Source organism: Haliaeetus albicilla, chromosome 17 (assembly GCF_947461875.1).
Source record: "Haliaeetus albicilla chromosome 17, bHalAlb1.1, whole genome shotgun sequence".
Classification (NCBI taxonomy): domain Eukaryota; kingdom Metazoa; phylum Chordata; class Aves; order Accipitriformes; family Accipitridae; genus Haliaeetus; species Haliaeetus albicilla.
Window position 1 is genome coordinate 16937632 of NC_091499.1, and position 13975 is coordinate 16951606.

At 37.7% G+C, this 13975-nt stretch overlaps 1 protein-coding gene across 7 annotated transcripts in view; it reads right to left on the reverse strand.

Moving 5' to 3' along the window:
• Nucleotides 1-13975, reverse strand: part of USP45 (ubiquitin specific peptidase 45) — a 54343-nt gene that overhangs the window by 4052 nt on the left and 36316 nt on the right. For 5 of the 7 annotated variants that reach the window (XM_069804923.1, XM_069804924.1, XM_069804926.1 and 2 more), the window contains exons 9-14: nt 13029-13116; nt 9321-9402; nt 8233-8324; nt 6111-6167; nt 4648-4791; nt 1212-1881 (exon numbers count right to left, since the gene is read on the reverse strand). In XM_069804923.1, the coding sequence (XP_069661024.1) occupies nt 1212-1881; nt 4648-4791; nt 6111-6167; nt 8233-8324; nt 9321-9402; nt 13029-13116 (1133 nt within the window). Of the gene's footprint in view, nt 1-1211; nt 1882-4647; nt 4792-6110; nt 6168-8232; nt 8325-9320; nt 9403-13028; nt 13117-13975 lie in introns of those variants that run through there. The other 2 variants (XM_069804928.1, XM_069804929.1) reach the window with 2 other exon arrangements.

The following is a 13975-nucleotide window of genomic DNA, read 5'->3' on the forward strand; positions in this document are numbered from 1 at the left end:
GGTCTGAGGAGGGGTATCTACTTCAGGGTGCCTCATAACCTGCTGGCTTCAGCACACAGGATTGGGATATGTGGACTCCAGTCCCCCTGCGGTGCAGAACCAGGAATTGAACCCTTGGCTTTTACCAAAAGTAGCTCTGTGGTTAGCTATACAGTAAAAGGAAACGTGCCACCAGCATTTTTTTTTTCTGAAAAAAATAATTTACTGGTTTTACACATATTCAAAGGAAAATATTTCATTTGAGGTAGAATGGAGCATTTCATGTAAAAGTAGGTGACTTCTTAAATCTTTTTTAGAAGGAATTAATAATGATTAGCTGTGAACTGATTTTCCTTTTTGATTTTTCACTGTGTGCATGGAACCAAAGTAATATTTATATAGCACTTAACTCTCAGTCCAATAATGATAAATGAATGATTACAAAATACTATTTTTAGATTAATTTTTTTGAATTTACTCATGCTTAACTTGTATCTCTCCAGTTATCTATAAATGCACAGCAAATGGGCAATTTTTTGTTACTGTAAGACTTCCCTTTATATTTTATTTACAAATACTCAGAAGAGCTTTATTTTTTTATCCTTCTGAATTACTATACATCAAAAGAAAATCCTCCAGTCCTTTTTAAAGGTTTATTTTTCATTAGATTTAAATTGCTTTTCTTACTGAGTGAACCCTAATGGTCTGCTTGGGCTATACAAGCATTGAGGAAAACATTGTCTTAAGAAGGTAGTTCTTCTTACAAATCTTTGCATTTTTTTTTCCCTCTTCATTACAAGTGTCTTTTTTTGCCCCTCTTATATACTTAATTACATTACTTCCCTGAGTATGTAAGTTGCTAGAGCTGAATATTACAGCATTTATTTCAAAGCTTCTAGGATTGTAAAGAACAGAAACAGCAGCAAAGATTAGTATCGAATGAGGCGCCTATTCAGTTTATGGTCATCTTTAAATTACTTATCTTAGATAAAATACAGAAGAGATGCAAAATAAATTCTAAGTTACATCCACGATTATGTTCTAATATGAAATTTAGTCTTGTTGCCTTTGCAGGATGAAGTTTTAAGTTGTTACAAGGAAGTTCTGCCTGGGGAGACATTTGCTACTTAACCACAAGGGGGAGGCCCATGCTGGAGCAATGAAACCGCAGCGAGTGCGCAGGTTTTGACAGGCGGTTTTGTAAAGTGTCCAGGCAGATAGAAGCACTGTACCTGTGGAGTTGGTTCTCTTCTGATACTTCTGTTTCCTTTCTGTGCAGCTCTCACATAAAAGCTTGTTGTTCCCCATTAGGAGCTCTACAGAGGTGAACTGGTAAAGGCAGGACTGAACAGAACATTCCTTTGAGCTAGTTATGTAGCTTTGGGAAAGCGTCTGGAAAGCATTTTGAGGGTTTTGGGAGAGCGGGGATTTGTCTACTGAGAACATGGAATTATTCGATAAACCTACTGCCGGATCTCCACGGCTCGATTTTTTATCTCCATTTATAGTATCACAGAAGCTGAGTTTGGATATGGCACTGGAAATCATCTCTTCATTACTATCACTTGGTTTGTTGTGCGGCATTTTAACATTTATGTGGTTGACGTGCAAACCAGACGTGTTGGTGGACAGGCTGAAAGCTTTTTGCTTAGAAGCACTTTCGCTTTCTGAGGCTTCACTGTCTGCATCAAAGCTGCTTTCAGAGCGGCTGGCTTCCTTCTCACTGCCATCCGTCTGACTTCCATTTACAGCGGAGTCAGCAGCTGTGTCTTTGGAGTACAGGACACCAGAGCTACCTTCCAGCTCAAGCTTTTTGGTTTTTTCCTGCATGATAACAGGACTTCTTTCTTCTTCATTAGAGGAAGCTTTTCTGGCAAGCCGTCTTTCCTGGTTCAATTGATTCTGTAAATTATGGCATTATTATTTCAGTAATATAGGGGAGAAACAGAAAACAGATCTGTGATCTAGCATAGCTTTTGAAACAGGACAAATTCAAAGCAAATTAAACCTATTATTTTATATTCTTTCTCTCTCTCACATGTTTAAGCTAGCTGATTTCCTTAAGATCTTTTTAAACCAATTTAGGATTAGAAACCTACACCCCAGTCAGCTAAGAGCATTATACTTACTATGAGATCAATACTTCCCACAACTAATTACAACTAATTACATTCACTTTGTAACAGCTGTGGACGGCACATTTCAAGTGGTAGTCACTTAATCTAACAGGCTTCTAAGAGGTCCTCAAGTTTAAGCTAGTCCCTTAGCCTCCCATCAGAGGCCTTAGCTGATGAGCAGCTCCAGAAAAAATTCAACTCACTTCGTAGGCAGTTGTCTTAGAATTAAATAAAGCATCCCTAGTAGTATGTTTGCTAATTTGTATGTTATCTGAAGATGATTTTTTTTTATTTTATCAAGATTGCAAGAAGAAAAAAAAACTTTGCTGCCACAGAAAACTACTCCTATAGATTAAAACCAAAGCTGTCATAATTTTAGGTAATTTATAAACGTTCATGATTCTTTTCTTTCTTTTGTTTGGCTGCTTTCCAAAAGAAATGAGCAACTTTCCTTCCCCTTTGCTTTTTCCTTTTTCTGAGTTGGATCAAAATTCCAGTGATGCCAGTGGGAATCTTTCCATTCACCTCAACAGTTTGAGGTTTTTAGGCCTTTTCTTCTATAACAGTGTCTGTACATCCTTCTTCCTGTCCTTTCCTTTGTTTCTACCACATGTCCTTTTTCTACTTCTGTCTCATTCTCTTCTCCTATCAGTCTTTTATATGGTTATTCAGTTACATTTTTTATTCACATGTATTTGGTGTGTTAGGACCTGATTCAGGAGAGTTTTTATGGTCCCCAACAAGGCACAGACCCTTTCAGTAGGACTCACTCAGATACCAGGTACAAGAATCTAAAATTGCCATGACCTCATAAGCTGTAGTCTAGGCACGTTCCTAAAATAAGGCTCGTAATTCCCTCTGAGCTTCAGGAGCCCTGCACTTGGATCTTCCACTTCCTGGCATTAATAAAGTACCTTTAAACAAACAGACACACAGCACGAGTTAAGCTCACATCAGTGCTTTCACAGAACGAACTACAGAAACTAACTTTCACAGGATCCTAAGTGGAGGGAAATACCCTTCTGCACACTTGATCATGTGCCTAAGCTGCAACAAGGGTGTAACCTGAGACAGGGCTTTGGGTTTAGTATTTCCTAATGACTATTAGGTAGCTTCTCCTTTGGTAGAGAGGGTTTCTGGACTGTTTGTGTTTTGGATCCCACTCCAGGTCATGTGTATGCTAAGGCACTACAGGTAACTGCCTAACTTGCAGGCACTGAACTTTGTTCAGTCTCTCTCTTAAATATATACCATAGACTCAATCAATGAAGAATCCTCAAGCACATATTCAGTTTTAAACTTAAAGCAAGAACTTAAGTCCAAATGAAGTCCATGTGAAAGACAAAAAATATTCCTGAATATTTTCTTAAACAGGGTTTAAACTTACATTAAATGTACAACTTCAGAATTCAAGTCCTTAAACTTATAAGCAAGTGAACATTTTAGCAAAAAAAAAAAATCCTAATAAAAATCATTAGAAACCACAAACACTGTTTTCCATTAGGACCATTTTTTGTCTCAGTTAAGCCTGTTTGCCTTATAAATAGAGAAAAGTGAGAAGAACTTGCCTGAAATTCCTGTTAGTGTTTAGGGGTATTATGCAAACAGCAGTCAAAAAATTCTTAAAATTGTAAAGCTCCCCATTTCAGGAGAAAAGCCTAACAAGGAGTGTTCAGGTACTCTGTTACCTACAAAACCACCCATGGGACACCTCCATTTTCACAAGCAAACTTACAAACTGATGAACTGAAGCCACAGAATATCAACAAACACTGACTGAATTCAACAATTGTTTGTTTTGAATTAGAAGGTTTACTACAGAACAGATATATTACACTGAAAATAATTTTTAAAAAATACTAAAATAATGATAAATACGTGTCTGAAAAGATGGAGGGGGAGCAGAGAATCACAAAGCTCACCAATTACACAGACATACTTCATAGGTCACTTTGTCCATTCTATTGAAAGCAGAGTTGTTGCTTCCTTTATATTAGTCTGTCTAGTCTAGTTTATTGAATCCATACTTTATTTTCTTAATTTTGAAAACATTTCAGTAATTGTGTTTGCATGTATCAGTATTAACGCTATTATTCACACTATTTTTCCATGTCTCTCCTAGTACAGATTCTAACTGGCCACATAGCCCTATATGGACGGTAAGGCTCTGCTGCCACCTAATCCCTTGGACGGCACTAACGCAGACGTGCCTGCTCTCTTAGCCAGCATTGCAGTTCTTGTGATTGCAACCAGAAACAAAGAGGACACCAAAAGAAAAGCAGTCAACAAAACCAAGAGCAACATGAATTGACACTAACTTGCAGATTATTTTTTTTCCTTACAAATGAAACACTGTAACTGAAAACTAAGTGGTTCACCATGACTGTCCTTTCTCACACTAATAATGACCTAAATATTTTAAAACAAGTCTATGTCAGCTATATGTATACAAAAAAGCCCCCCATTGATAGGTGTCAAAATTCCCACCCCTGCAGCCCTAGAAACCTCAGAATAAACTCCAGATGATTGGTTAGTGTATTTAAGTTCTTACCTTATCTTTTGTTAAAGCATGTTTCTTCACAATTTTGGGTTGATTATTCAGTGTAGTGATAGAAGAACAGTTATACTGACCAAGATCTGCCTCTTGTACACTTTTACCTTTACCTGTTCTTCCCAAAGGCACAGGTTTTGCAACCTAAGAAATTAGACGGGAAATTAGGAAAGGAAATATGCCAATTTTGTATTCCTTTGCAACCTACAGAAAAGATGGATGTAGGTGGGTTTTTTCCTTTACTTTAGAAAATAGTGGCCTACATAAATCAAATTAACTGGCCCCTGAATTGTGGTATAAGACTACTTTCTAATTTTATTTATCATAAACTCACAATCGACATCTCTGAAGGATCAACCGAGAGCCACAAGAAATAGGAATGATACAAAATTCCTGTACAGAATACATACCAAATAATCTATTCTAGCACATCCATAGGTGTATGAGATGTGAATTTATCAAAGGGGACATAGCTCCCTGTAAGTCAGTCTCTGGTGCAGCCTGCCACCTTATGACGTGATGAAGGAGCTGCCGCACATCCCCCATCACATTAATGGCAGCAGCACATCTAGACTACAAAAGAAAGAGACGACCATAAAGTAATGCATGTCCTCAAGTAAGGGCAGCGATTGCTAAAAGCCAGCAGATCTCTCTCTCAGACAGAGCCACGAAGTTCCTGTGTTACACAAGTGAGCCAGGAAGCACAAGGGCCCAGATACTCAAAACGCTCTTAAAGCTTTAACTCCCACCAGACATCTGCACTCTACGCAGCAACAAAGATGAAGAATTTACTATGAACAAAACTGGTATTTGGAAAAGAGTACATTTTATACCGGATTAACTCTTCCTTAAATATACATGAATATATGCAGGATGGGGGAAGAACCACTCCCAACCCCCCCCCCCAAATGAAAACTCCAAGTCCCGCAAAACCAGAGTATATGCCTTCAGAGGAACACAGTTCCTCTGCAGCTAATGGAGGCATGCTCTAAAATGCCAAAAACACCAGAATAAATATATTCAAAGTCTACCCATTTTTACACTGTCTCATCCCATAGGTGTGCTTCAGCCCAAGGGACTCAGGTTCTCTAGATGCAAACCAATAGGCTAGAATCTAACTTTCTGGACCTTCAAAAAAAAAGTTTATAATCATTCTTTTCATGCAAGTATATACAAAAACTACTACTAAATTAACCTAATATCACACTTACATACACTGTAAATTACTACGGTTATTTGTTCCAAGTTTGGGCTAATTTAAAAATATATGCACTTAAGACATTGTATGTCTATATATATAAATAAAATCACATAATGAACAGACAGTACATGTATTTATGGACAAACATACATCTTTAGGCTTGAAATCAAAACTGTGTGTATACACATAAACATCTTCATAAAGGTATGTAAAAACAATCCACTGGAAGCAATAGTTATTTATCACGTATTCTGTTTCTTACCCTCTCCTCTATTATAGGAAGTGAAAGATCAATGAAAGGTTCTTTTACTGTTGAAATCTTGAAGAAAAAGAGAAAATGCATATTAAATGCAAAGAACATTATATGGGTTTAGCACATAGCGCTCTTTTTTTAATCAAATTATTATCAGAAACTATACAAAAAGCTAATTACAAGATGTATCAAACTACAATGAAGAACTTCCCACAAACATTTTTTAATTTATTTTAAGTTAGCTCTGATTTTCTTTCTAACACTGCACAAAATTTCAGCATACAGACATAAAGGGCAAGGCCATTCATCTGGGCACGAACTAGACCTAGAAGCAGTGTGATGCTCAGTTTCTCTGCGCTCCAGACAGATTTTCAAGTCATGTGGGCCTTCTAGATGGTTCAGTTTTGCAGAAAGCTAACTTTAGAGTTTCCTGATCCTGTACGCTTCTGCACAGGCATTTGACCTCATACACTGTTAAGCAGCAAGGACTGGTCAATGACAGTTAGATGACAGGTTCTAACCTGATGCTCTCAGAAAAGATTAAGTCAAGCTTACTGGTTACAGCCAAAAGCTTTATTAGAATTTTTCGTACCATAACATGCACTAGTAATTGTTGAAACCAATCCAATTACTGGGGAAAAAGGGATTGAAAAAAAAAAAACCACCAACCTTATTTTCTGTACTCAAGTTTTATTTTGCTGTCTATAAGCGATATAAAATCTAAGCTGTAACTGGAAATATCTGGCAAAGCATACCTAAAGACATTCTCTCTCAGCACTTTCCATCTGTCTTTATGATTAGAACATCTCATCCAAGCCTGTTCCTTAAGCTCTCTCCCTTGCCGTTCTCAAATTCCTTCCAAAACTGACTTATCTTACCTCTGGAAAGGCTGAAAAACAAGGCCTTAAAAAAAAAAAAAAAATCATGTTGTACATGTAAGTTACTGAACACAGTCATGCCCTCAATTACTGTCATTGCTGCCCTTCTCTTACAGTTGCGACCCTATCTTCCACCTGCGACATTTGATATGGACTGTAGGTTTATTTTTACCTGTTGTACGAAGGTCTCAGCATAGTTTAGATTCCAGTAAAGCAATAAATGAGATCAAAACTATTACAACTATGATGACTGACTGCCTGACGAGTGATGTTCAAACAGGGATTCCTCTAAAGAGTGAGTTTGCATGAACAAACGTTAGTCAAAAATATCTTTGCCAATGCAGGCTAAGGAAAGGAAATGCTAAACTTCCTCAAAGGGCTACAGCTAGCAAATTCCCGAGTCCTGTGCAGGCAGAATATAAAAATCCAGCAAAAATAAATGAGACATGCAAAATACATACAACCTCTATTTTTTATATAGTCAAAGTTCTTCATTGATACTAGTCGCACATTGAACTGTAATCTACACACCACACACAGGGAAGTTTACCTGGCACTGCAGGACTGTGTTTAATTATTCAGACTAATTGATTTTACTTTATAATATGAAATACAATTTTTTAAACCAAACACAAACGTAACATTCAATTAGAAAAGTCATGCAAATAAGATTTTTCTCTTCCAAAGTTAAAGAAAATTAAAAGGATCATGGAAAGCATTTATGATGAAATGTCAGTAATATTAATTATGAAAGGAATATGCTGTTCATTAGCGTTACTACGTTAATTATCAAAAATACTTCAAGGAAAAAAAGAGTGATTTTAGCATTTCCCCACTCATACTAATTCAAAGTAATTCAAAGTAAGTAATTCCCAATTTTCAGATATATCTCAGAAGAGCAGGCAGGAGGATTTATGTTTTAAGATAGGTAGGTGTTTTAAAAATATCAAATAAAATTGGGGTGTAACACAGATGATTACAGAATTTGCAACCTCCAGCCTTAAGTTAGATGTAAAATCAAGCCCAGTACTTGAATCCTTTTTGAATTCAAAGGACCCCTCTTCTTAGGTTTGGGAGGATAATGCTTTAAAGAAGGAATAAATCATTTTAAATGAGAGACTTTCAATAAAGTCTTGTTTTGACAAACAAACAAACAAGTATAAAATTGGCAATACAATTTTATACTTTCAAGACAATGTAATCAAACCAGTATGTGATCTATTCCACATCAAACCAAGTTCCAGAATACCTACATTTTCACATTCCTCACACATGACAGTGCTAGTCAATTCACCAACAAAGATCCTATCTATGAAGTTCATCTTCACACCCTCTCTTCCATATGCTGAAAAAACATTGCCTTTTTTAAATGTGAAAAATAACAGATCCAATGCCACACTATAAGTACAACGAAATTCTAAGATATATTACGAAAGCACAATTTTTAAACATATTCAAAATGTTTTGAACACAATACAATAACTAATACATCATATACTGTATTATCTCAACATTTAAAAATATTTTAGTGAGATGGTTCCCTTTTATCCTTCCCTTCCCCACCTACTGTAACAGAATAATAATATTGTATCTCTCAAGAAGCTGCCTTTTAAATAAAATCTCAGTTTTCTTTTGAATACATAATATTGTATTGCCTTAATATAGACACTAGGGTAGCAGACAGGTTGTCACCCTTTATAAAAGGTTTTTGAAACTATAAAACTCTAAAAAATGAGACAAAAGTGTGTTCTAATATGTCTCTATGCCTTAACTGTTGTAGATTTGGGAAGGGTGACTTTCAAAACAGCTTAATCATTATTAAGACATTAATTAAAACAAAATCCCCCAAATTAGAATTTTTGCTTAAACACACGAACCAAAAAAATTAATTTAAAACCTCTTGTTTTGAAAAAACATGCCTTCTTTTGAAAGAGCTTCCTGTCTTGGCTTTGTAATCATATTTAGAGTGCTCGCAGTATCAGTCAACTGACAGAAATCAGTTTTATTTATGGAAAGTGGCCTCTCTGAGTGATACAATAATTTTGGCTACATAACAAACCTGAAGATGCAGCAGGCTATTTTAGAAAACAAAATTAAATTCTATCTATCATTAAAAGAGGCATTATTAATACAGTGGAAGCCTTTATCCTGGATACAAAGATGCAAGTCAGCACATACTGAGCTCTCCATACTTTAGATACACACTAGGTGGCACTAGAATAACACATATTACAAGGCTTGTAACTAGAGTACTTCGGGACTGTTGTTTGCAAGAGTCAGTTTTGAAGAAAATGGTATTTAAAAACGTGCGTTTTGAAAAGTTTTCACTAGAGTTGCATACCTTTGACTTTTCTTCTAGTTTCTTCATCTGCCGTCTTAGTAGTTGGATTATTAAATGCTTTTAAGATACCAGTTTGTATACGCTATAATTAAAAAAAAACCAAACAAATCTTTAGCAAGTATTTTAAGGGTAAACATTCTAAAAACCATTAATATGTGATTAGATTTTATCTACTCTTATCTCCATAAAATAAGCATAATTTAATATTTTAAAACTACTGTTGTTATTCACTAACGGTGTCAAAACCATCCAAAAATTTCCTCCCCTTAAAAAGGGAGCTGTTGTAGAGCATTCGACAGGTCATCAAGAAACTATGAGATTTTCAGTGATCAAATACTATCCATTTTTTCCGCTGTTGGGGGTGGGGGAAAAATATACTGAAGAATGGACTGTTACGACTGACTAGGATACAAAATACTTGAAGGCAGCTGAGTATCTTTTAATAGCCAGACTTCAATGACTGTGCTTGGCCAGTATTTCTATTACTTCTGTTTATTTTCTAACACCGTACGTTTCAGAGTTATTTTCAGAGAAAACCTTCAGAGAGATACAAAACTTTTTATGAATCCATATAAATGTCATCAACATTTGTTCAAAAGATCCTAAAACCACATTTTTGAAAGAAGAATCAGAAGCAAATTCATACATACAGGTGAGCTGTAGCTGCACCTCAAGACAGGGGGAGCTTCCCCCCCGTTTCTCAGTTGCCCTGGCACAAGGAGATGCTGTATTCCTGAGGGCTGTACCAGTTCTGTGCAGCAGAATTGCACAGGCTGGTACAAAAGGCGGCTCAGCCCGACCTCGGCGTGCTGTGGAGAGGGAAGCCGGAGGATGAATCAGGTCCCCTGACAGGGAACGCTGGAGCGTGCACGACCCGCGCTTCCCTTTTCCCCCACAAATGTACTTGCTTTCTAATCCACAAACTCTAGTAACACGTACGAGCCTCCTGTGCCAGTGTGCAAGTGACATTTGTAATTAAATGTGTCACTGAAGTCACACTTAGAGCAAAGTACCATTCTAGAGACAAATGGCGATACCGAACCTTCTGCAAGTAACTCAAACCCTATGTCCTAACAGGAAAGGAATAATAAATAGCTCTTGCTTGCAGGCAGCAAAGTACACTTTCAAGCCATACATTACAAAAGCGTTAGGATGACAGACAGCGTTGGAGGTTTGGTTTCCAGTTCAGGCACCCATCAGACCAAGTCACACTCCTACCTTATGAGTATGTGACCTGGCTTGTGAATTAACTCCCGCTGCCCCAGCTCAGCTTTGTTCATCTTAAAGCCAACAATATACTAAGAGGGACTAATCAATAGGTAATTCATGAAGTTGAGCACCATAAATGGGTTTAGGGCCATAAGCAACCCTTTTGTTGGGATTAGCTCGTTGAACCATTTATTTAGGTCAAAGAAAGACATAGTCTTTGAATGGGCAGGGTGCTGTGGACAATGGCAGCAGACATTAATCAATTAGCAGCAGGGTTCAGCCACTTCAGGCCCCGGTGTGAAACCATCTCCGGCCCACATTGCTTGAAACGGCAGACGCTATGTCATCTTTATTGTAGTATCGTCAAGCTTTTATCTAAAAAACCCACTTGTGTACATACACGCTTTCTAACTTTTTTTAACAGGGATAGGAAAAAGTTCCAACGCTGGTGTAGGATACAAGATACAAAACCACAGAGAAGAGGCAGAATTGTAATGTGATTTTTTGTTAGTTCCTGTAACTAGTGCCGTGTTATGTATTATCTGTATTTCTCATCAAAACTCTTAGGGTTTAAAAACAATTAATCCCGATAGGGCTAGGGAGGCAGGGACGGCCGCGTTCAGCTCTCTCACAGGTGGATGGCAAAGCAGCAGGCTGCCCTTTCAGCAGGCCTGTTCCCTCTTTGGAGAGTAAAGTTCAAAAGTGGCGTGAAAGAGAAAGGTTAGTGGCTGTAACCCCTGCTGCAGGATTCTGGTGGCAGACCTGTGGCTGCAGGCTGTCCCCAGCCGGAGCCCGTGTGCTGCCGGGCTCCGGCCGCGGGCAGAGCTGCTCCTGCCTGTGTCTGGCCGGCACGGTGGCCCGGCCTGACGTTGGCCGTTTTGTCACGCCATCTACGGACCCGAAACACGGGATAATTAAAGAAAAAAGAACAGAGAGATGCCCGTGGCGGAGCAGCCCGAGGTGATAAAGACGTGTCTGCAGCAGTGCCCCATTAGGGCAGCAGAGTGGTGTAATTGCAGGGCAGGGTGGGACCAACCTCTCCCTGCCTGGTGATGCGGGCAGCAGAAATACTGCCCGAAAGGTCACTCAAAATTCTTACTGTCTTCCATTACTCTTTTGTGGTAGCTACTGTAGCTGTCACTGGTCTCTAATAATAAACGATTCAAAAGGCAAATACAAATGCAGGTTATCATAAAGATGGCACATTCACTGGTGAAACAGGAGATTGACTTGAGGGGAAAGAGCAGTCACCCACTGGAGAAGAAGCTTAGTCGTTGTAACAATCCTGCTTTCAGTGAATCCTCATTTGTGAAGCAAATATCGTTTCCACCTTTTATTATCAACAAACAGTAAAATTTCCCTCTACTGCAAAAACATGACAACTGTTTTCTAACTGAAGTCAGCTACTTCTGTTGCGTGCCCTGTTCAACGTGTAATTCTGTAAGTGTGACAATGTCAAGGTCTAGCTGTTTCTCCCTGTAGTTCAGTTCTGCTTATGATCAAGTATACTGCTGACAAGACCAATATATATTAATATTCTGGTAGGATGGAGATTTATTCAGCTCTACTCTAGTGCCAGGGACTGGGCTCAGACACAGCTTTATATCTTGTCTGCAAGATAATTCAGTTCAGGATCATGACATTCATCACATTACTGAGAGGGAAGAGGAAGAACGCTGGTCAGTACGAGATTTAAGGCCCTCCTTTTAAGGAGACTTAGAGAAGGCTATTTATCAAAATATCATCTGAAAAGAAGGTTTCAAGACTAAGTCAGGCAGATGAAATCAGATACAGTCAAAATAGTTCAAGCAAGCAAACACACACTTTCTTGCATTCAACAATGCAGGAGGCAGAAATAACGAAGGAAAATAAACAAAAAAAACCCACACAGGGTCATTTTTAATATAACTGCTTATATACTTAGCACACTTAGATGTAGATTTTAAGTAATGAAAAGCAGCACCTTATTTATAAAACAAGTAGTTCTTCACACTTTCAAGAGATACAAGAAACTTTGCAGGATTTTATTTTTGTCCTTTTTTTCTTTCATTGAACTAGATTTCAATGGAAATTGTGGGCAGGCCCACAGCTAGGAGCTTCTAATTTCTTTCCAAAAGCTTTAAAATATACTTTGTCAGCTAAATCAGAGGTCCTACTTCTACTTTCTTGATTCCCCTGAAGTCCTTTTTTTTTGATCCTTTTATTTTATTTAAATAAAGGCAAACAATTCAGATTCCTAAAATTATCACGTTCTACTTACCATACTCTTTCTACTGCTGACTGAAACTTTCATTCCAATCAGCAATTTTAACATATCAACATGAACATAATTAAATAGTCTTTCAAAAAAGTCATTTTTCTCAAGATAACAAAAATAGCCACTCTTACTTCATTAAGTACATCTTTAAAACATTGGGAACATGAAGAACATTGAAGCAATGACTAGTAGTTCACTATACAGTCAAATAAGTTCTTTAAAAACATGCACAAAGACATTACCTTTGTTTCTTCAATCCTCATCGCATCCAATAGATAGTGCAGAAGCTCCTGGCTGTCCTGCTGCTGGAACCCCTTAAATCGAGGAGCCCTACGAAAGAAGCAGTAAGGAATTTAAATTTACCTTAGGAGGTTCTTAATGAGAAAACATCTACATCAGACTCTAGTTGGATGCCAGGGGTACAAATAGGTACAATCCCTGCTGGACCTCATGGGGCTTTAGGAAGCTCCTGGTGTGGCAGCAATTACACCAACAAGGCTGCACTTTAACCTGGGTAGCATTTTGACCCTATGGGGTATGGCCTGACTAAAATACAGCTTTGCCAGTAGAGTTTCATCCATGCTAGCAGCATTTTGCTGACAGACTACACCAGTACTTCTGTATCGCCAAACAGTCCCAATGTCATGGAGGAGGGGGAAAGAAGATTTTCAAAGCGTTTAACTCCCTCCTGCTAACTGATCCTTCTCTCTACCAAGAAGAAATCTCAAATGTGCATAAAACAGTTTGTGTATTGGAAACCAGAAACAGCACTATAATCTGAACTGAAAAAAGATGATATTGAAATGCAAGGGAAGTCGCAAGGCTGTGCATCAAACAAACAAGAACTGCGGGTCAGAATCCAACTGAGAATTTCTTAACTTCTTAAACAGAAGTATACATAACCATCTCTTCCAAATGTCTCTACAGTCAATCAATCCACTAATCTGCAGCTTACTGAACTGAGTGAACGGTCCATGAGTAAGATGGAAAACGCCCTAGAAATAAGTAACATCACAGAGCATAAGAATTTCAAATGCTATTAAAGAAATATAAGAGAAAATTGTAGTAATAGGATATTCTATGTAATTTACACTGTATTCAATCAGTTTTTATTTATGCTAGATTTCTTCAATTAATATTACAGATATAATATGACAGAGGATTTCAATTCTAAGAGTATCACTAAGAG